Below are 22,699 nucleotides of genomic sequence, written 5' to 3'. Positions count from 1 at the left end.
GACTCAGGAGTCTCGTCGTTGCAGTCACCTCCACTCTATTCCCTGATGCTATTACACAACCCAGAAGCAGGGAGAATCTCTGACCTGTCACTGCACAGGTGAGGGACAAGCTTTGTGAGGACATTTGGTCTTAGTTTGCTTTCTGTTTTCATGCTTAGCAAAGATGGGAAAGCACATCACTCCTGCTTGTCCCCATCATAGGGAAGGCTCAAGCAATTGACTGCATAGGAGACCAAAAACACGCAGTCACTGTCGCAAGCCACATTTCCACAGTCACTAACTCAATATGTCCAAGTGCACATGCAGTCAGGTACCTTTTGTGAATAAATCCATTCCCTCTTCTGCACAGCCAGTAAGAGAGTCAGTTCACTGAGGACTCACACAGGTACTTACCCACACTTCTGTCCCATGATTCCCTTCACACACGAGTGGACATACTGCAAGGTGATGTTTCACAACTGTGCAAACTGGGAAGCTGTATGAAGATGGGAGGCCTTTTTTGTGCCTTACTCTCAGGCACAGCCTTAATGATTCAGGGAACCTCAGCCAAACCTGAACAAGCTTAGTGGCAGCGAAGGAACATTCCCATTCAATCTTTGCTACTCAGCATGGAGCCCCTTTTTCACCAAGACAGCTGATGAAATAGCTGAAATGACTTCAGCAGCCACCTCCATCTTGCTGACTAGTGGAATCCTCACAAACAGCGGGGTCACCTCCTAGGATCAGCAAAAGAGATACCACTGGGCAAGACTTCTTGGTAACCATCCCACAGTTGCAGTGAGAGTCATCAGATCTGTCACTTGCACCACCGAGCAAGTGGCAGGTTTTCATCTGAGGCAAGAGCAGTGAAATGTCACAGGCAGTGACAAGGCAAAATGCTCAATGCGCAGCATGGGGATGCTGACATCTCACAGATGTGCTGCAGCACACTTCTGCAGACAGTGAGGAGGCAGGCATGGCATGGATCTGGCTGGCCAGGAGTGGTGTGTCCTACCAGGGGGATGGTAACCACTCCTCCACTCCATCCCAACACACTTGATGCAACAGCAGAGGATCGGGATGTGGAACAAACTGGTTGAGCAGAGGAAGGACCAAGATGGTATTTCATTCACCTCGCAGTTAACAAGCACTGCCTTGCATCACTCACTCCCCTGGAGACAGGTTTGAGGTTAGAGGTCACAATATCACCCTGAGTACAGAGCTTGGCATCCTTCCTACAAATGTCTTTAATGCAACACATTTATTTTGGCTGTGTGGCAGTATCTGTACAGTACACATACATTACCAGCAGCTTCAGAGCCCTGAGTTGTCCTTCCTCTTGCTATCCCTGATTTTTGAAAAAAGAAAAAAAAAAAATCACAAACCATAGGACCACTGTCTCCTTCATTACAACTGCAAGGAAACAGGACTGAAAAAGTCCAAAACCACACAGGCACTTGCTGACAACAGAAGAGATGAACCTCAGGAAGCCAGGGTTCCAGTCCACTGTTCTCACCATTAGGGTGCCCTAGGGCTGGAAGTAGAAGCCATAATGCCAGCTCTCCACAAGGTCTCACTTCTCTCTGAGAAACTCTCTGCACATTTGAGCAGATGTTAGACTAGGGAGACTCTGCAATAGCTAAAATACATCATATTGGAATTTAAAGGGATGGGGTTTGGGGGTATTCTAGGCAGGGCAGTGATTTTTTTTAATTTTGTAAGATTGTTTAAGAAAGAGCCTAGAAAAGTCTTTTGCTTCCAGTGCGGTACCACTGGAATCTGTGTGGAATTTCCCCAGTTCAAATGGGGACAGAAAGTACTATGCCTTTCCTGACACACAGTATACCACACCTTCCTTTCCTAAACTATAAAGCAGCAGAACCCTCATACCTACTCCACATCTTGCTGCCACAGAGAAAGCTGTGTTGTAACAAGCAAGGACAGTGCAGCATGTAACAAGGAGCAAGACCCAAGAATAGCCCACAGAACAGACAGAAAAAATCATAAATGCAAATGTGCCATGGAGAGTAGAAGTGAGGGCGGGAACACTTGAGCCTCTCCCATCAGTTCATGTCAGTTACGTGGAATGGTGCATCCGGCTCAGGAAAGCAATGACCCAGTTTCCCAGACCAGACCCTTTCAGCCACAGAAAGAGTTCATACAAGTTGATCTGCCATAGACTCAGTGCTTCTGTGAGTGAGATGTGGATTCTCCTGAAAATTGAGTGACTTTTGCTCCTCTGATACCTAGAACGAGAGAAACAGCTGCATTAGATCCAGCAGGACACAGCCCAACAGGAAGATGGCCTATCCTACAATTTCCTTCCGTACAACCAACCCTTCCCAGGGGAGTAGACTGTCCCACTCCTGGATAATCACCAGCTGTCAGGTCTCCTAGGAGTACAGATTTTCTCCAAACAGAAGTTCCTGAGGAATTGGAGTCTCCTTTTCTGGCACAAATTTGGTAGAAGAGGCAGCCTGCTCTCGCATGAACCCAGTTCCCTTTGCACTACATACAGTGCCCAAGGCCATGGAGTCCTCTCCCTCCATGCCCAGCTTTACTTCAACAAGGACAGGTGCATACCGCTGTAGCCTTCACTGGCTGCACATTTGTAGCACTCCAGCAATCCTGACACCACTGCTTGCTCACATACTTGCTGTGAGACTGGTCCGTTGGCCTGCTGGCCCTAGGATTCCCCTTAGCCCTCAGAGGGCAGCCAGCCTTCCATATCTGGAGGCTGCTCTGTGTCTGGGCTGCGATGTCTGGAAAAAAGACTTACGTAGACACGGCTCTGATGCAGCAGCGAGACATGTTGAGGAAGGAACTGGCACTGGCCCGCGTATGCAGAGCTGACTCAATTCCCCTTAATAAGTCATTGGTCTTCAGCAGCAGCAGCATCTGGCGGGGGACACTGTTGAGAAGCTGGGTGATCTGGGGTAGGTAAGCAGCAGCATTGGACCGGATCTCCACATCCTGCATTCAGCCAGGTCATGTCAGGGAGAAAGGACAGAAAAGCTGAGTGTGGGAAACTCATGTCCAGACACAACTGAGATTTGCAAGGAGGAGACAGCATTTTACCAGGTACTAAAAAGCAAAAACAACCAGGCTGGTTCATGTCACGTGTGTTCTGCTGTCCCATGAAACTGAAGGCTTTGTGATTTACTGGTAAAGCTATTTCCAAGGCCCCGTTTAATCCTTGTTTTCAACACAACTGAGTGAAGGTGAGAAAGCATTATGCATACCTTCACGTTAACCCAAAATATCATAAAACTGTAATTTGTAGGACCCTTGGTCTGACGCACCTATATTTTGTCTCACAGCAGCCATGATCAGATATTGAAAGTACAAAAATCAAGGCACACACAGAGATCTTTCCTTTTCTTCAGCTCCCCAGCTTACAAATAAACTAACCTAGGATAGCACAGCTCAGCAATTACTGACAAGCTTGAACCATGTAAGATGGCTACTATTGTAGCACATACAACAGCCAGCCCTCTGCCTCAGGCCTGCTGCTTCTTACATCTGACAGTTTCACCATCACTCCAGGAAATGTAGGACAGGATGGTAGATCTGATTCCATATATACTCTGCTCTTACCTCTTCCTACAAAGGCCATGACATGAATTGGTAAACCCCCCAAAAAGTCCCTGAAACACTTAAAATAGCCAGAATCCAACAGGACAGATGTAGAGAGTAGTAAATGACTTCTTAAAGAGAGAGAGGGTCCTCTGTAAGGAAGGGAAAGGATTGCTATAAAACATTCTCTCCTATGGAATGACAGATTGTGTGTATGTGTACGTACTTCATGATATGAGATCTCATACTCAACTTTTGCAAACTTAAGACTCAATACAGAGGAAAAAGCCCACACAAAAGCAGTATGCAGGCCATGGTGGTCATAGGTGTATCTAGCTCAAGCACCACCATGGTCGCTTTGGTGTTGACAAATAAATTATAAATGATGTTCTGGCTCTATTGCTGAACAAACACATAAAGCTTCAGATGGAAGATGCTCACTTCTCCTAAATGTTAAATGTTTCATTCCACTTTTCGTTGGCAGAAAATTCTCTGCTGATATTCATTATCCTCACCAGCACCACAGCAGAGGGTACTTTATCTTCCACAAAGAAGTTTTATTTTCTCTTTCTTCTCTTTGTATTTTTAGCTCCAGCTGTTTGTACACACCACAAAGCAGCCACATGATCTGTCATCAGAACTGCCATTTTCTATCAGGAGTGAAGCCTGCACACGGAGGAAGAATTGAGATGTGCCTCAGGACCTGAGAAAAGCCCCTTGGCTGCAATCACAGAGACAGCTGTGGGATGCAGCAAAACGCAATCATAAAATCTGATGAGATAGGGCTAGCAGCCACTTTGAGCAGTCAGCTGCCTGCCTTGGCTTTAGGCATGAACAACTACACCTAGAGAAATCCTCACACATTTGCCCAGCCTCTCCTTAAAACTCCCCAGTGATGTGACTAGCATCCTCCCCAGACCACTGCACCAGTATCTCACTACCCTTTCCATTAGATCTGGCTTTTCTCATATTCTTACCCAAATCTTCTTAGCTGAAATTTTATGCCCATTACTTCCTGTCCTGCTTGCAGCAGTCTTTAACAGACTGAAATCACACACACAAATTCTCAGCCTGAACTTTTCTAGATTGCTTCTGCCCTGACTTACCTCCTGAGTTAGATCTGCTTGACCACCAGTCCTCATAGCTTCCCACTGGCCTCTCCCAAATTTCATCAAACCTTCCTCCAGAGGCAGTGCCCCAGATTGGACATAGCACTGCAACTAAGATTTTGTATCAGGAGGGTCTCACAGAACATTCTCCTGTCAATCCACCCTCATGCACCCTCTCACAAGCCCCTAGCTGATGGCAGCTGCCTACCAGAGCCACTTGGCTTTCCCGGCTGATACAATCTTCCAAATTCACCTCTAAACTAAGGGCAAACAGCAGCTCATTTCCTAATGCCACAGTAAATCTGCTCAGCTCCCCATTATCTGCTACAGGATTATCTAGTTTCAGCATTAATTGTGTCATGTAGGCAGAGCCAACAGAGCTGGCTCCATACAAGCAATCCAGTTCTGACAAAGTTCGTTAGCCCACACAAGGCACCATGCGGCCATGGTTATATCTCTAGCATAACTTACATAAGCCGGTTTAGGATAAACATTGCTTACTAGCTCAGATTCAACACTGGCCTTGAAGTATTAGCCGTGTAGTCAGCACTGTGTTGGTTCACTTTAGTGCCCCTACTTTTTTTTTTTTCTGGAGCTATCAGCTTCAGAACTCAACAGACCAAAGCACAGATCTGCTAAACAGTCATTAAATCATTTCTAATATGCACAAAATTAACTTAGGTAGGAAGCAATCAAGTTACCAGGGGTGTTCTTTTACTCAAAGTATCTGGCCTATTCACTACTGTGTGTAACAGCAAGCCAGCAGAGCAAATTCAGCCACATCCACCAAAATGAAATGCCAACCCAAAGGGATTTCCAGAAGAGAATTTAACAGAGCAATATTTTAATGCTACTTAAATCATTATCATCCTATCTACAACAAATGTTTGCAGATAAGAACAAAACATAGAATACAACATATTTCTCCCTACAGACACTGAAATCACATCAGTATATGCTCATCTCTAAAAAAAGCACAGCTGGCAGGAGCTGCTACTATTCTTAAGGCACTGCGTGCACGTAACGAGCGCTAGGAGGTGTGAGAAGGATCCCAGCATGTGCAGATAGGGAAGGGGGGGAAGAATGTAAGTCGCAATTTCCCACATTTGTAGTGATTGAGTTGACAGAACCTGCAGTTAAGCAACCTTGACTTCAAGTTAATAGGTTTTGTGATTGGAAGGTAATTTCCAAGGGTTTTTAGGAGTTTGTATCAGTGCTGATAGTCATTTACATGAATAGTGATAATGCATTACCCTTCTCATGTCTTCTTCCCACTAAGCCTTTATGTCTCCTCTGCCTCATCCTATCCTCCTTGCTGGTTGCCTGCACAGCTGCATTAAACACTTCTTTTTAAGAAAAGGCTGATTTGCCTTCCCAGAACTGGTGAATTAACCCATTAAAATATCGTACAAAATTTAAGCAGCCCATGACAAGTGAAACTGGGAAATTAAGTTCAGCCACTATAAAACACATTGCAGAAAAATTCCTCACTTTTTTCTAGCTTAGCTGTAAATGCAGAATTTGCCATGGACATGCAAAGGGTTATCCAACATCACTGCGATAGCACCAGTGCAAGTGGTTAAAACAAGGGAAAACTATCCAAGGAAGGACTCCCAGTACGGAAGGGCCCATGAGTCCTACCTCACTGGCTGAGACTGGTGACTGGTCAATTCCCCTGTTGACAGACTCCCAGGACCTGGCGGTGAGCATGCAGGCAAAGAGAGGGTACAAATCCCCTGCCCCGAGCCGCCGGCTGTACTTCTGCACCCTCTTCATGTCAGCCTTGATAAGGGCCTGCCAAAGGCGGCAGTAGTCCATGCGGAATGACTCACTCAGCACCTGAAGAGAAAGACATGACCCCTCAGAAGTCCACAGAGAAGAAAGGAGGAGGAAAACTGTGTCCCCTAGCTGTGCCTTATCCCCCAAGTCAGGAAGTTTCCTTGGAGAGTTACAGGAAAAATAGGAGAAATAAATTCATCCAGGCTTCAAGGAGCAACAGAGCAGCTGGTTATGATCTTCCAGCCTGATATTCAATCAAGGGAGCCCTGCAGAGACCTGGAAGCCCCCCAGTTACATACCTGGTAGAGCCCATGGTCCAGGAGAATAATGTAGGCCTTGCCAGAGTCTGGGCACTTCTTCACCAGCACATTGCCTGGGTGTGGGTCGCAGTGGACAAAGCCATTCACAAAGATCATTTCACTGTAGAGTTTTCCCAGGTTGCGAGAGATCTGTGAGGAAACAGGAGCTGGTCACACAGTGCCACCCACAGCAGGGTGCCTGCTAGGGACAGGAGCAGACCCTGTATGTCTCTGCAGGACCAAAAGGTTGGCACAAGCCAATGTCCTTATGCTGCCATCAACTGCAAAGTGATCAAGAATGCTTAGGGAAGGATCCACACAGGAAGCAACATGAAGATGTTTGTGGAGTCAGAAGTTATTTTAGAACATTTGCCTGGCATAAAAAAAGAAAAAACATCTGTGAGTATGAATAGGGTTTCTAGTAAGGAGGAGGAAAATGAGATGGAAGACATAGGCAGATAAACATCAACAACGAAGGCGTGGAAGAAGCTGCTGAGATGGGTTCTAGGAGGACTCGTGTTTCCACCCACAGATGACAGCAGGAACCAAAAGTGAATGGGTGGGAGGAGATTCAGCCTGTCCATCTGCTTACTAGAGCAAATGTGGGTTCCCTCTGCCCTCCCTCCATCACACCATTCCCCACTTTCACTCTTCCTTTCCTCTGTCCCATACTAATCCGACTTATAATATCTGTGAAGATGAAGCAGCACAGGAAAGCTGTTTAAATCATCCTATCTTTGCTGCATACCTCCATATCAGTGCTCCTCATCACTCAGAGATGTTATTCAAGTTAACAACCTCCTATGTGCAAACAAACAATACCAGGGCCTCAGATCAATCCCTCACCACAGTCACACAGAAGCCTCTCAACCCTGACATTCCACTGCCAGGCCTCCCTGCCACCAGAAAGTGGCATAATGCTCCACAACGGAGTGCTGATCAAGCAATTACAAGCCAATTAAAAGACAATCATTATAAATGCCACCAGACACACAGTGTAAGCAGCATACAGATAGCTGTCCCCATAAGCAGAGGTAATGTTATACTAACCAGTGCGTCCTGCAGAATGCCTGGCAGCCAGGCAAGGTCTTGTTTTACCACCTACAATATGCAGCAGCCTCTGAGAGGAGCACAGTGACTTCCTCTTTAGGTAGCTATAGAACAAAGCCACACTACTGCATCAGGACAAAGCATGCGAAGCTCCATACCAACAGCCTGGAAGAGAAACTGGAAGACCACCAGCCACCAAGCTAAAACACCATCCTTATGAGGAATGCTCTCGTGACTACAAATGATAAGGAAGCATAAGAACTGTTTCTGCAGCACACCAACTGTAGAACAAGGAGGGATAGCCCTCCATGCCTCAGGTGAGTGCTGGAGCCATTACAGAATCATGGCGAATGCTGCCCTCACACCAAATCAGACAACCAGGTGGTATATCACAGTCACGCAGTTCCTTATTTCCACATAGGTATTACCGTAAGTTCTGACAGAGGGGAAAAATGTTTCCTTCTGAATTACCAGCACAGATCACTGAAGCAATGAAGGACAGTACAAGAGAGACACAGACGTATGAAATATTGACACCGTGGAAAGAGACGCAAATATACTAGAAATAGTTCAACATAAGGCCATCCAAATGAAGAGACTGGAGCTTCTCTCTTGTGAAGAGACGGTTCAGATTGAAATGAAGAGGCTCGGAGGCGCCTTATTGACATCTGTAAGTGCCTGAATGGAGGGTACAAAGAAGAGGAGCTAGGCTCTTCTCAGTGGCATTCATTGCCAACAAAAGAGGCAACGGGCACAAACTGGAATATGGGGGATTCCGTCTAGAGATGAGGAAGCACTTTGTTACTGTGTGGTGGGTAAGCACTGGCACAGGCTGCCAGAGCAGTTCCACAGTCTCCTCCTTAGAGATCCATATTTCTAAGGTTTAGAGTGCAAAATGTGAATAGTGATCTGTCATTATAGCTCAGACAAAAAGAATTCATATTTACAGAAAGTTAAGAAATAACTGCAACCCTTTTGCATACATTCAATGCAATATAGCCCCTTAAGTTTTCAAAGCTGCATATGCTATGTATGACCTCTGATACAGACATTTCATATATCCAACTCTGTAAGACTTACATAGCTTCATTTTCTGTACACATTTATCTCGTGCACACTTGCTGAAGGACTGAAATGCAGATATTCTGATAGGATTCTTAGACTTAGGACAAAAATACTTTCACTAACCATTCTAAGTGAAAAAATTTAAAAAAAAAAATCGAATTCTGTTTTAACCAGCTTCCTAGCTTTCTATTTCTACATCCCCAAAGGAGCAGTGAAAGGGGACCAGGACAAGGTTTGATTTTTGAATATTTATGAGAATAAGGTATTTAAAATACTTGTAGAGAAACAATTGGAAGAGCTGTCATCTAAGCCACCAGATTTCCCACATGTGCTTGCCCCTGTTTTGCTTTCTCTAGTACAGTAACTCCATCAGTATTAGCCTTCAGTGCACTCTTACTGAAAATGCCACTGGATAAATAACTTACAAAGAATTCATTTTGGAAGAATGCAGTCAGGTGAAATGAGAAAACAAACACATGAAAACCTCTACTGTGGTGAAGAGAGGAATTCAGCACGCATTTAGGCTGCGTAAGACCTTGAGGTGAAGGTGCAGAGCAAATTAGACAAAAGGTTGCAATGATTTACGGTAGCAAAACCAAAGTAAACACAAACAGACATTATGTTATGACAGGAGAGGTCACCATTCCTCTCCCTGATTGTCATTCAGTACGAGGTCCTTATGACTACCAGGGTCTACCAGCTTTGCTCTACTGAATGTAGTGAAAAAAAAATTTAAAAATCACCCTTGGAATTCTACATTCACTTTAAGACACCTCATTAATAGAGACTCAGACAACATGGAATGTGTTTACAGAAAACAAATAAATGAGCAGCATGCAGGAGGAATTTACTTAGGAAAAGGATTAAAATAGCTGAAGATTCTGAAGGTGGCTAAGGAGTAGCAGAACAGAAGCACTCTAACAATTTTAAAAGGTTTGAATACCAAACAAACAGAATCTTGTAGTGCTGAATGCGCTACAAGAAATATAAGTAAAAAAGGATGTAACTAAGAATGGGACAATTCAGGCATAACATACAAGAAAAATAACTACGCTTGTCAGCAAGCAGAGCTGAGCTTGATAGATCGAAATGACACCAGACTGTCTCTGGCCAGAAGCATGTCCTTGCCCATAGCCAGAAGGTATGCTACTGCTTAAAAGAAGTTCAACTTGTTCTCCTGTGCAGCACCAGAACATGATGACTATAGGTATCAAGTGAGACAACAAAACAAAACCTCCCATTGCCACGTTACGTGACGTGATCATTGCGCTCTGTCAGGCAAGCTGCATGTTTTCAATTCATTGTTTTCCTTTTTGAAAATGTAGCTGAGGAATAAGTAAATTATACGAAGACTGCTCCAAAATTAATGCCTCTGGTTTTGTTATGCTGGCCTGTAATGTCAGAGGTAGACACTGGTGGCACAGCAGCAGAGGTTGAACCTTCCCACCAATATTCTGTTACACGTTGTTGCTGGGCAACAGACAGCAGCAGAGGGGCAATCTGACAAAATGGTGCCAGACAAGAAAGTGCATATGAAGCAAAGGAGTGGAGTTGAATTTCTTTATGCAGAAAAGATCCCACCCACCGACATTCATTGACACTCGCTGAATACCTATGGAGACCAAATAGTGGATGTGAGCACAGTGATGCAGGTGGTGGTGCAGACTTCTACAAGCACAGCATGCACACTCTTCTTTATCACTGGCAAAAATGCATAGCTAATAATGGTGACTATGCTGAAAAAACTGATTTGCAGCTGAGAATTTGCTCTATAAAACAGCGTTAATGTTTTCTTTATATTTGTTGTGCTTTCCATGGAAATAAATAGCAGACATTACTTTCAGAGCAACCTATGCATTGGCTTGTAACTCAAGTCCTGCTTGAGTTACAATACACAAGAAAATAAGAATGCAGTACAGACATCAAAATCTGAGACTAATTTCAATCATGTCCAGCTTATGTCAATTGCTTCCTTTTCTAACAAATTCCTTGAGTTTAACTTGTCCTCTCCCCCAACAGTGTGTTTACCGAAACAATAATTACCAGCATAAGTACAACATGAGCACAGCCCCATTTCTACAGAACGTCCCTTTATCTGATGTGTTGAAGGTGTCAACCTACCTTTAACACAGTTGCACCATACTGGAAACATGCACTCTGCCAACTGAGTAATATCCCAAATTTAATTCTAATACGTCACTTTCCTCTGATAAACTCCCAGCATTTTTAAGAAACTCTTCTCATTAGTTTTAAGAGTATAGCTTTTCATTTGGTATTTCTCATTTTTATCCCTTTCTATCACTTCAGTCCTCAAGGCCACCAAGTGCTATTGCTACTTTAATCCTTCTCTATAGTGACAGACCCTCCCAAATTGGTGCCATCTGCAACCTCCTTCAGAAAGTTCTGCTCATGTCAAGGTCATTACTGAAATCACTAATAAAATCAGTGTGAAGGGCAAACCTTGCAAAGCTCAGCTACAGTAATATTTTTCCACAATTGCCTCTATCCATTTCTTACCTACCTTGTGGCTTACCCACCTTTTCTAGTTATCTGACTCATAAGAAGCACACCAACTGTTTTACCAAGTACATCAACTGCATTTCTGTCACCTAATTCAGAGGACCTCAAGCTGCATGGCTGCACAGATAGCAGTAGTGATATATTTCTTCTTGTACATACACATAGCTTTGCTGTCATCAGTATTACCCAGCACTGCTGGACTACAGGTGACAGTTTGGAAAGTATAGACAACGTTATCTTCCTGTCCCCCACTACTTGATGAACTCATATCCCCTAGCAAAGAACTCCGTAGCAGCAAAACTCCAGACACACACCAGCCTCTGTAAGAGACGAAAATCTTAACAGCACAACCAGCTGACAGAACAACAAATAAAAAAACAGTGGAAGGCTCATCACAAATAAATACCCTTACAAATACAAGGGCAGTGTGAATAATTATCAAGAAAAAAAAACCACCATGAGTGCGTGCAAATTTAAGCCTATGTACACAAGATGGCAAGTATATCATCTTTGTTGGTAGCTGCAATGTAACCAACTGGCTAGTGTCTCCCAGCAGATGTCACTGATACTTTCATGGCCTCCTGACCAAGCTGCAGAGGTCCTGGCTCCATGGCACCAACTGAGACGAAGATGAAGGGCAAATTAAAAAAAATCTTGTGACACGGTCACTGTAGAGCAGATCTCTCAGCCTGCCCTGATAAGACCCATATTACAATGCCTCATAGGGCATTATCCTTTCCTGTCCCACCTCCATTTGTGACTGTCTCTTTAGATCGGGAGCAGATACTAGTCTCTGGCCTTAATTTGGCTTTAATATTTGCCAATTATTTTAAGAGATGGCGACACTAACTTCTATTGATCTCATTAAAAGTAAAGGTCGTTGTGCAGCTCATTTCTCAGGGCTCAATATTACCTCCTCAGGCCAAAAGAATAGCATTGATTTTGGAACCTTAATCGAAGGTTAATTGGATTGAAGTGTGTATCGGGTTTTCGCTTTCTTTTGCTGTTGTTATTATAGCCATCATCTACGGGTTTGCTTAATACTGCCAGGACAATCCTGCCCAATTAAACTGGTGTCAAATTAGCAAAGGGTGTGGATGGGGAATAGTTACAATTTGGAGCTTGCTTTTTGTCTCTGCTCTGTAATGGCTCCTTTCCATGGTCACACACAAGAGATCCTATTTCAGACTTTGTCTTCTTTGATGCAGTTGTGAGGATCTAAACACAGTGCTCTGTAATGCAGCACCATCACTATGCACTGCTGGACACATAAGTTGTCATTAAGATACAGGAGTAGTTTTTAGGATTCCTGGGGTGTACATCTAGCGTGCTCCAAACTCTCTTTTGAGAACTGAGAAGATTGCTTTCCCATCGAGTGACCCATCTTCCATGGCACATAAGTGGAGAGAATTACTCAGACTTATCTGGCCAGGAAACTGAGGGATTAATTTGGTAAGTTTCTACAAAAAAGATCAGTTGGTGTTTAATTGCTACTTGCATATTAGCCAGACCTCAAATGGCTAGGGGGTTCACTGGCTTGGCTTCAAGTGTAGATATGTTTTCCCTTGGTTTAATGTAAAGCAACTTGCTGAGATTCTTAAGCCATATACAATTGATTTACACTGATGATTGACACTGACTTTCAACGAGATAAGGGTTTACCTGTAATTTAACTCTTTATGTGGCGTCTTTTGCATCTCCCTGGATTAAATCAGCAGGGATAAGAATAATCATTTTCCCCACGAACTCCATGCTCCATTTCACCTAACACTTGAGTTTTATAAGTACAAATACTTGAGACATGAGAGTTTTCCACACTTGCATTGACAAAGAGATTTCAGTCTAGGAAATCCCACTTAAATTTTGGCAGCTTCAAGACAGCAGCTCCTGCCCCTAGGCAGAATGGTAAACTTCACACTAAAAGCATATTTTAAGTTGCAAAGCTGTTAACTACGGGAGGGTAGTTGGACTCTTTATCAGACTAAGAGTTGCTGTAAGGATTCTATTTAGTAACTGAAGGAAGCAGAAAGCCACATAGGATGGGGTGACAGATGGCAACAATTGCATGCAGTAGCTCATCTTAAGTACCTCAGCTGTTTGCTTTCACTTCTCAGCTGGACAAAACACTGACTTCTGAATCATGCACAGTCCCTGAAAAAGCTCTTTGCAAGCTGAAGCAAAGGACACCATTTCCTTTACCTGACTCAAACGTAACCCATGGCAATCATGGTGAATATCCCCTCCAAACAATTAGAAGAGAAGAAGGTTATCAGGAGTAGTCAACATGGACTCATCAAGAGGAAATCATGCCTGACAAATGTTTGCTTTCTATGATGTCATCACCAACTGGGTAGGCAGGGGTTGTGCACCTTGACTTCAGCAAGGTGTCTGACATCATCTCCCACAACATTCTTGTTATCGAACTTAGAAAGTGTGGGAGAGATGAGTGGATGGTGAGGTAGATTGACAACTGGCTGATTGGCACAGCTCTTCACAGAGTCTGGCTGGAGGCCTGTGACTAGTGCTGTTCCCCAGGGGCAGGTGCTGGGTCCGATCTTGTTCAACATCTTCATTAACAACCTGGATGAAGGGATAGAGTCCATGCTCAGCAGGTTTGCTGATGGTACAAAACTGGGAGGAGTGGCTGCCACAGTTGGGCAGGGAGGAACCTGATAAGGCTGAACAAGAGTATGGGCAGAGTCTTGCGCCTGGAAAGGAATAACCTCATGCATCAGTACAGGTTAGGGGCTGACCTGCTGGAAAGGAGCTTTGCAGAGAAAGACCTGGGGGTCCTGATGGAGCACAGGCTGGCGATGAGCCAGCAGCATGCCCTTGTGGCCAAGAAAGCCAAAGGTATCCTGGGGTGCATTAAAAAGAGCGTGGCCAGCAGGTCAAGGGAAGTGATCCTCCCCCTCTGCTCTGCCCCGGTGACATTTAGACATTTAAAATACTGTGTTCAGTTCAAAAAAAGATAGGGATTTCTGGGAAAGAGTCCCATGCAGGGCCACAAAAATGATAAAAGGCCTGAAGCATCTACCATATCAGGAAAGGCTGAGTAACATTGGTGTGTTCAGCCTTGAGAAAAGACGACTGAGATGGGACATGATAAATATTTAGAAATATCTAAAGAGAGGCAAGAGGCAGATGGATGAGGCCTGGCTCTTCTCGGTGGTGTGCAACAATAGAACAAGGAGTAATGGCCTAAAACTTGAACATAGGAAATTTCATACAAACGAGGAAAAATATCTTTACACTAAGGGTGACAGAACACTGGAACAGGCTGCCCAGAGAGACTGTGGAGTCTCCTTCTATGGAGATATTCAAGACCCTCTGAATGCCTACCTGTGTGATCTACTACAGGGTACCTGCTTTGGCAGGGGATTTGGACTCAATGATCTCAAGGTCCCTTTCGACTTCTGTAATTTTATGATTCTGTGGTAAACTCTCCACTTGACTACCTGAACTGGCTGGTTAGTTGAAAGCAATATGGCATGTGCACATGTGCAAGCTTCACAGCTCCCTCAGCCTGCTGACCCAGCAGCCTCTACTAAAATAGGCTTTTAGATACCAAAGTATCTAAAATAATGGATAGGGTGGACACCTATGCAGCAGATCAAAGATAATATCAAAATTTGTATATGGACAAAATCTCTCTAAATTGATCAGATAAAATCAGAATGGGTGTAAAAGAAGCATTTGTGCCACTTGGGTCTTCTTTAGAAGTACATGCTCTGCTTCCTTCCCTCTTTATATGGTATGCTACAAATGCGCTGAGAGCTCCACAGACCATTTTTCCTTCCTTCTCTGCTCTACTCACATCCTCCAAATATATCTTCCCAAGCAAGAACGTAAATAATGTCTTAAGACAAGAATGATTCAGTTTCCAAGTGGTGCCTTTTTCAACCCACCACGGCCTGGACTTCTCTCAAAATTCATACCAGCTTATTTCTTCATAACTCCCCTCTCCAGCTCACTGTCAATACCCCAGCTGCATTCTCATCCTCTGCTACACTTGCACATGAATAAGTAACTGTTACACAGGCAGATATTTCAGTGTTTGCACTTGTCTATAGAAATCAAAGCCTTCTCTGATTAAATGCCATTACAGTCTAGCGCTTGGACGGATCCAGAGAGATTAATGTGCTCTTGGGCAGCTTTAATGATAATCCTGCTACAGACGGTATTAAGTAAATGTCAGTAACCTGGTTTGAAGGGAGCTTTCACCTCAGGGATCTTTTCCATTTAAAGAAGAGAAGCTCAGCTTGATTTCAAGGCTGCGTTGTCACAAAAGAGAAATCCTGCTTACTGAATACCCCTCTTTCTCAGCTCAGTAAAACAAAATGGAGTAAGGTGATAGAAGGATTGACAAACAGATTGAAGCGATATATGGGGAACTAATGCATCTCTTGAAAACAAAAACTGCTGTATAAGTCACATCGTAGTTTTGGAACTTTTGTTGCCACCCCCTCCACAAGTTCCTTTCAGTGCCTGCCGCCTTTTGCTCATTTTGCCACCACACCATGTAGATCCTTACCCATAGCATCAAGCAGCAGCAAATACTGGACTTTGGTCATACCTGTTCCCATCTGCTGCATCTCACACCATTCCTACCTCACCTTACTGTGGCCATAGTAACAGACCTTATACCTCATCATATACTTCTCACAGGGCTGGTGCCCTCTCTTTTGTACTGTTACTTTATTGGCAGTCAGGAAAAGATGATCATCAATTTGGAGGAGCAGGGAGAGAAAGAAAGGAAGAACGGCTCAGCACAGGCACTGAAACAGTCAGCAGAAATGTGTGATTCTACCACTGAGATGAGTAACATCACACACATGACAGACTACCAGAAACCTCCACAGCTTATACTTTGCCATAATAAAAATTTGTTGACAACTTTTTTATAATTACATTTTTACAGGTCAGTAAAATACGTGGTTTCATTGCTGCATGGAACCTATCCTGCCAAGGTATCACAAAGCAACCTTCCCAAAGGAATAGATGAACAAAAACAAGAGCTCAATTTTCTAAATCTAAAGGTTCTAAATCTCTTCTATTAAAGCAAAGACCCCTGAAAGTTAGGGGAAAAAAAAAAAAAAAAAAAATGAAGTCAGCTTCTTCTGTACTTGATTTTGACATATACTCTCAGCAAAATATCCCATTGAAAAGCTGCAGTTATTGAGTTTTCCACATTGGCTGTCTGGAGAAAGCCCTGGAAGATTGCCAAGAATGCACTTCCCTGGGCTTCTCCATACAACTTTGAATTCTCAAACTGCTGGAGGTAGCAAACAACCAAAGTGTCAAGCGGATCTGCTGGGCTGGTTACCTCAGTCTCAGAATAGATCTTCTGTCCAAGAACTCTGAGGAAGCCCTGCCCAAAATGCGTATGTAAATATGGTTCAAGAGTCCTCCTGCTAAGGCATCAAAATGAGCCTACTTCAAGGCTGGATATTGAGAAATATTTAGTCTTGTATCTAAGTGCTGCGGACCAGATTTGACCTTTGCCCATATAGCAGAAAAGGGCTTATGTAAGATATATTTGCTCAAAGAAACAACTCACTTTTGACCAGTTGTTTTGTCTGGGAGAATGGAGCTGACTGGTTGTTCTGAAGTCTAACTAGGCTTTTTAAATTTCAAGTGACGGAGAAGTCCACCAGCTATCATGTTCTTCTGAGTCACACAATGACGCATCATGCAGGAACCTACCTTGGTAAATATAAAGGAAGATAATCAGCACAAAATAGACAAAGAATTGTGTCTACCTCTGATCAGCTGACAATCATTTATCTGACTCCCTGATGGGAGTGAGGAGAGAAACTAATGACCAAAATGCTCCAAATGCTTCCTGATGGAGATGTGAAAGAAGGCAGACTGCATTATATACAAGGAAGTTATTCAAGAAGCCTCTTTAATAAAAACTGATCAGACATCTTCCAGAGAAGTCATTCACTACTGTCCATTGACCTTGACTTGTTCATCATAATTAGAATGGAAAGAGACTCAAAATCTATTTTAACCTTTGAATTTTCTTTCCCGTATTTCAGTGGTGAAACAAGAAAAGGTGCCTGTCTTTTGCCCGCAGCAGTTACTAGAAAATATTTTATTGGCTTCTGCTGGGATCAAGAGCAGAGAAAGAAGTGTTCTATCTAGAGAAAAAGGCAGGTTGTTTAGTCCTCCACCAGACATTTTTCTGTTATCATGGTGACTTAGGGAAGCAGCTGAGAAGATACATACAACATTCTCTCTTTGCGAGGCATACCAAACTCACTTTTCCCTTCCCCTGAAACACCCTTGGTATATCTTAACCAACATCACAAGAACTTTCTTATAGATAGAAAGAAGCAGCAGAAAGGAAGAAGAGTAAAGAGAGAGAGGAAACATTCAGAAGTGAGAATTAAGTGGATGGACAGATTAAGTACAATTGATTTTACTAGCTTTAATAGCCAATCAACCGAGTGTGGCTTTGAGGTTCACAAACAGGGCACAATGAGAAAGGCAAAAAGCACTGCCTCAGCCAGCATTCACTGATCAACAGGGCTGGTTTTCCACATTGTTGAATGGCCCAAAACTCTTTCCTCAGGCACCTTAGCTTTCTTGTAAGTAATGCCTTGTTTCCTCAAGAATCTCTTAGCCACAAAGAATCCAAATCTTCCAACTTCATGACACACAAATTATCTTATCCATCAGAGAAATGTGGCTTCCCCAGGGATGAAATCTAGCAGTTGTTTAATGAGGGACAAGAAAATTACACAGTAGTATTGGAGCAAGAAACAAAGAAGAAAACTATTGAGTTACATTCAAAAGAAAGATTTTGGAAATCAGAATTGAACAATCCAAGAATATTATGCAAAACACCATGGGTCAAGCCACTCCAGTAACTATGACCATACAAGGCCTATAATCTGTGCCTCCTAACGGGTTACAAAAGCTACATCCCATGCATTTGCCCAAGAGAAAGTTAATCCTGAAGAAAGATAGAGGAAGAAAAGAGACAAAAAGATCTGAAGCTGAAGCAGTTCTACTAGGATAACACAGACTGTCACGTTGGAACAAAACATTGGTGTGCACAGTATAAAAGTATGGTTATCACTCTGAAGATCTCTAGCTGTACAATCCTACAAAAGAGTGTTCCCAAAAGGGATTGTATACATTCCCAAAAGCAAAAGAACTAAGATCTTTCAGATTGATTACTCTCTTCATACAAATATACGCTCCCTTTTCTGCCCTTCCTGTCCTATCAGCCTTGGTCTAACATTGCTCACATGCCCAGTTCAGAGGCGGCTGAGAAAATACCTCATTGACATCAATGCCATTCTTCTCCATGTATGCCTTGTCGTTCACCTGTCCCCCTTCCATGAACTCCATGAGAAGAACACGCCTTGTTGAGAGCTCCCAATAGATTCTGGGGACCTGAAAAGGGAATAGATAGCTTTGGTCAAACAACAGGCTGGGGAAAGGAAGGAGAACATATCACAGTTCAGAAAAGGAACAAAAAAAGCAAGAGGTTGAAATAAGGACTTCTTTTCTCCCCAAGCACAACAGACGTAAATCCATCTAATGGCACTGCAGGTCACTTTCTGGGACAATACACTGCAAAACAACACACCAATACAACAGTAGAAGAGTCTGTGCTTCTGGAACATTTCAGGCACTGCTCTATGAGATTTTGACCTCTTCCCACTCCCACTATTGTCTGATATCTCTTCCTTATCTGCTTCACAGCTCCTACAACTGACTTGCTCAGTACTAACTACAAGTTTCTGAATCATTCACTTGGTGCCTTTAGACAGGAAACAGATCTCCTTCGCTACACACAGGGCCCACTTACACAGTTCTAGAAATGATAAGACATCATCATAAATTGCATCTCAGTAGTGCTCCTTGAAACACAAACACATTTGAGCTGACAAACCCCATGTATTTAGGCCATCTGCAATCAAACTAGGAGAAAAATCAAGTGTCACAAATAAAAGGCATGTCATAGAAACCCTGGGATACCCTTAACTATCTAATTGCCAATGTGACACAGCAACGAGTGTAAAACGTCAAAGCATTTTTCATTCAATCCGCAGTAAATCAAGCTGAGTTAGGTCTAAGGAAGAGGTGCTGTATCACACAGGGATGCAGTGACGCAGTATAACGAAAGTCTTAGCTCAGGCAGGCTCCTCCATTTCCAGTCTCCATGAGAAATCCTTTCTGTGCTGAAGCTTCCACTGTCAAAAGACTGATATTACTGAAGTTCCCTTTGGATACTCCTCACACTGTTGCTCTTCAGTGTCTCAAGCTGTCCATATTTATCTTCATATGTAGGAGAAATTAGAGGGGTACATTCTACCAAGGACATAAGAGAGCTCCATCTATTCCCACTACTGTACCCCAGTTCATAGAATCATAGATTTGAGTTGGAAGGGGCCTTTAAAGGTCATCTAGTCTAATTCCTCTGCAACAAACAGGGACACCTACAGCTTGATCAGGTTGTTCAGAAACCTGTTCATCCTGTCCCTGAATGCCTCCAGGGATGGGGTATCCACCACCTCTCTGGGTAACTTGTTCCAGTGCTTCACTACCCTTAGCATAAAAAATATTTTCCTTATATAACCACTCTTAGATTGAAATCATTTCCACTTATCCTGTCACAATAAACCCTGCTGAAGAGCTTGCCCCCTTAAAAGCCTCTGTTTAGATACTGAAAGGCTGCTCTCAGGTCTCCCCAGAGCCTTTTCTTTCCCACACTGAACAGTCCCAGTTCTCCCAGCATGTCCTTGTAGAGGAGGTGTTCCATCCCAAGTCATTTTTGTGGCCCTGCACTGGATATGCTCTAGCTGGTCCACATCTCTCTTGTACTGAGGATTCCACATCTGGATGCAGTACTCCAGGTGACTTCTCACCAGTGCAGAGTAGAGGCAGGATCACCTGCCTTGACCTGCTGCCCATGCATCTATCAATGCAGCCTAGGATACAGTTAAAACAGATACATATTTTGGATTCTGCAAAGAGAAAGACACCCATGCAGCTTCCTATCCTTATTCACAACTCAGATGTGAACTTAAATTCACACACTTCAAATGTCCAGCAACTGGGGTAGGGCAGGAAAAGATAAGAATTGTTATCCATCTAATTAAATCTAAACCAAAGTAACCAGCCAAGCTGCTTTTAGCTTTTAGCTTATCAGAACTCTTGAACAAACAGTGGTTGTTTTATACTCTGCTTGTAACTACTGACAATGGCTCAGTCCCTCACAGTTCCACAAACTACCTGCCTCCTGCACTGTTCCTATTCTAGAGAGCTCATTTATCCAATGAGCTGATTCTACCTTACCACATATGCGAGACCAGACCAAAGAGTCCTTTGCTGAGCAATTTCAATAGCTCTCAATCATGTTGCTCAACACTCCTAGGATACCTTGCATGTTAACCTCACATACACTTGGATGCTAAGGGATTCATTCAACAGGGATTCAGTTACCTGCACTTGTGGTGGTTTCACATTAATATACAGCTATGCTCCACCACATTGCCCTCTACTGTCAACAACTCTATATCCAGGTAGCACCTGTGTCTGGTCTCTATCTCCTAGTGCTCTTCAATATCTTTATCAATACCATAGACAGTGGGATCGAGTGTGCCCATAGCACGGTTACTGATGACCCAAGCTGAATGGTGCAGTTGACACAATAGAAGGGAGGGACACCAACCAGAGGGAGCTGGACATGCTCAGAAACTGGGCACAAAAGAATCTGCACATGGTTTACAGGCTGGTTCAGCCCAGTCTAATGGGGCAAGTGGGACCCATGGACCCAAGCCCTAGGAAAGCAGGAAAGGAGAAGAGGGGGAAAAAAGGGTAGGGAGAAGGCTCTAACAACACAACAGTGGCAATGATCTGAGGAGGAAAGTTAATTTACTAAATATAATATTGGAATGCAAGATAACACAATATACTACAATATAATTAAATTAAGGCTAAGAAATCAAATAAAGCGAGCAAGAGAGCATCCAAAACCAAAGACCTTACTCTAATGTTGAAGACAAGATGGCCAGGGAACACAGGTGTAGAGACGAGCAGTGAAAGAAGGGCACATCTTGTGACCTGCAAACAGTTTTATCTTTCCTACTAAGAGAAAATGGAAACAGAATAGTTGAAGTCTTCTGGGAGATGCAGTTCTTCCTCTCTTCTGAGGACCAGGTACCCAAAAATATCAAGAATCCATGGAACTGGAACATCAACTCTTTAACTCCCAGTGCACTGTATGACGTTATGATGTGATATACCAATAACAATCATAAAACCATGACAGAATCTAATCAGGTTTAACAAGGCCAAGTGCAACATGCTGCATTTTTCTCAAGGCAATCTCAGATATGAGTACAGATCAGGGGAAGAACTCCTCTGTGGAGAAGAATTTGGGGAGTGCTGATGGATGAAAAGCTGGACATGGGCCACCAGTGCTGTCTTCTGGCCTAGAAGGTCAACGGTACCCTGGGCTCCATCAAAACACTGTCAGTTGCCCAGTGAGGTTGTGGATGACCCTCTATGGAAGCACTCAAGGCTAGGCTGGATAGGGCTTTGAGCAACATCGTCTACAGGGAAGTGTCCTTGCCTATAATAACGGGGTTGAAAATAGATGATCTTAAAGGCCCCTTCCAACCCAAACCATTCCATGATTCTGTGAAAAGAGCAGTGACCAGCAGGAAGGAGGAGATTATTGCCTCTGCTCTGCCTCCGTAAGGCCCCATCTGGAGTACTATGTCCAACCCCAGGGACACCAGCACAAGAAGGATGCAGTTGTTGAAGAGGGTCCAGAGGAGATCCATGAAGATGATCAAAGGGCTGGAACACCTCTCCTATGAATAAAAATTGAGGGAGTTGGGCATGCTTAGCTTACAGAAGACTTCGGGGGAGTCTTCACAGGAGTCTCCCAGTATTTAAAGGGTGATTGTAAGTAGGAGGGAAATCAACTTTTTACATGAGTAAATAGTAACAGGACAAGGGGGAACAGCTTTAAAATTAAAGAAGGGATATTGAGGTTAGATGTCAGAAATAAATCCTTTACTCAGAGAGTGGTGATGCGCTGGAACAGGCCGCTCACAGAAGTGGTGGATGCCCTATCCCTTGAAGCATTCAAGGCCAGGCTGGATGAGATATTGGGCAGCCTGGTTTAGTGGCTGGCAACCCTACCCATGGCAAGGGAATTGAACATAGACGATCTTTAAAATGCCCTCCAACTTAAGCCATTCTATGATTCTGGGACTAGAACAGTGAGAAACAAAAACCAAAATGGTTTCATGAGACCCCATCTAGAGTACGATGTTCAGCTCTGGAATC

At 43.6% G+C, this 22,699-nt stretch overlaps 1 protein-coding gene across 1 annotated transcript in view; it reads right to left on the bottom strand.

The window, feature by feature from the left end:
- Positions 1–2,056: 2,056 nt before the first annotated feature.
- Positions 2,057–22,699, bottom strand: part of ADCK1 (aarF domain containing kinase 1) — a gene marked incomplete at both ends in the record, with an annotated part of 72,911 nt that continues 52,268 nt past the window's right edge. Inside the window, 5 exon segments of the mRNA XM_079536810.1 lie at positions 2,057–2,225; positions 2,759–2,952; positions 6,306–6,503; positions 6,743–6,892; positions 18,671–18,787. Of these exon segments, the coding sequence (XP_079392936.1) occupies positions 2,057–2,225; positions 2,759–2,952; positions 6,306–6,503; positions 6,743–6,892; positions 18,671–18,787 (828 nt within the window).

The sequence above is a fragment of the Tetrao urogallus genome (assembly GCF_951394365.1).
Source record: "Tetrao urogallus genome assembly, chromosome: 6".
Taxonomy (NCBI): Eukaryota; Metazoa; Chordata; class Aves; order Galliformes; family Phasianidae; genus Tetrao; species Tetrao urogallus.
This window is presented reverse-complemented; position numbering and strand designations above follow the sequence as displayed.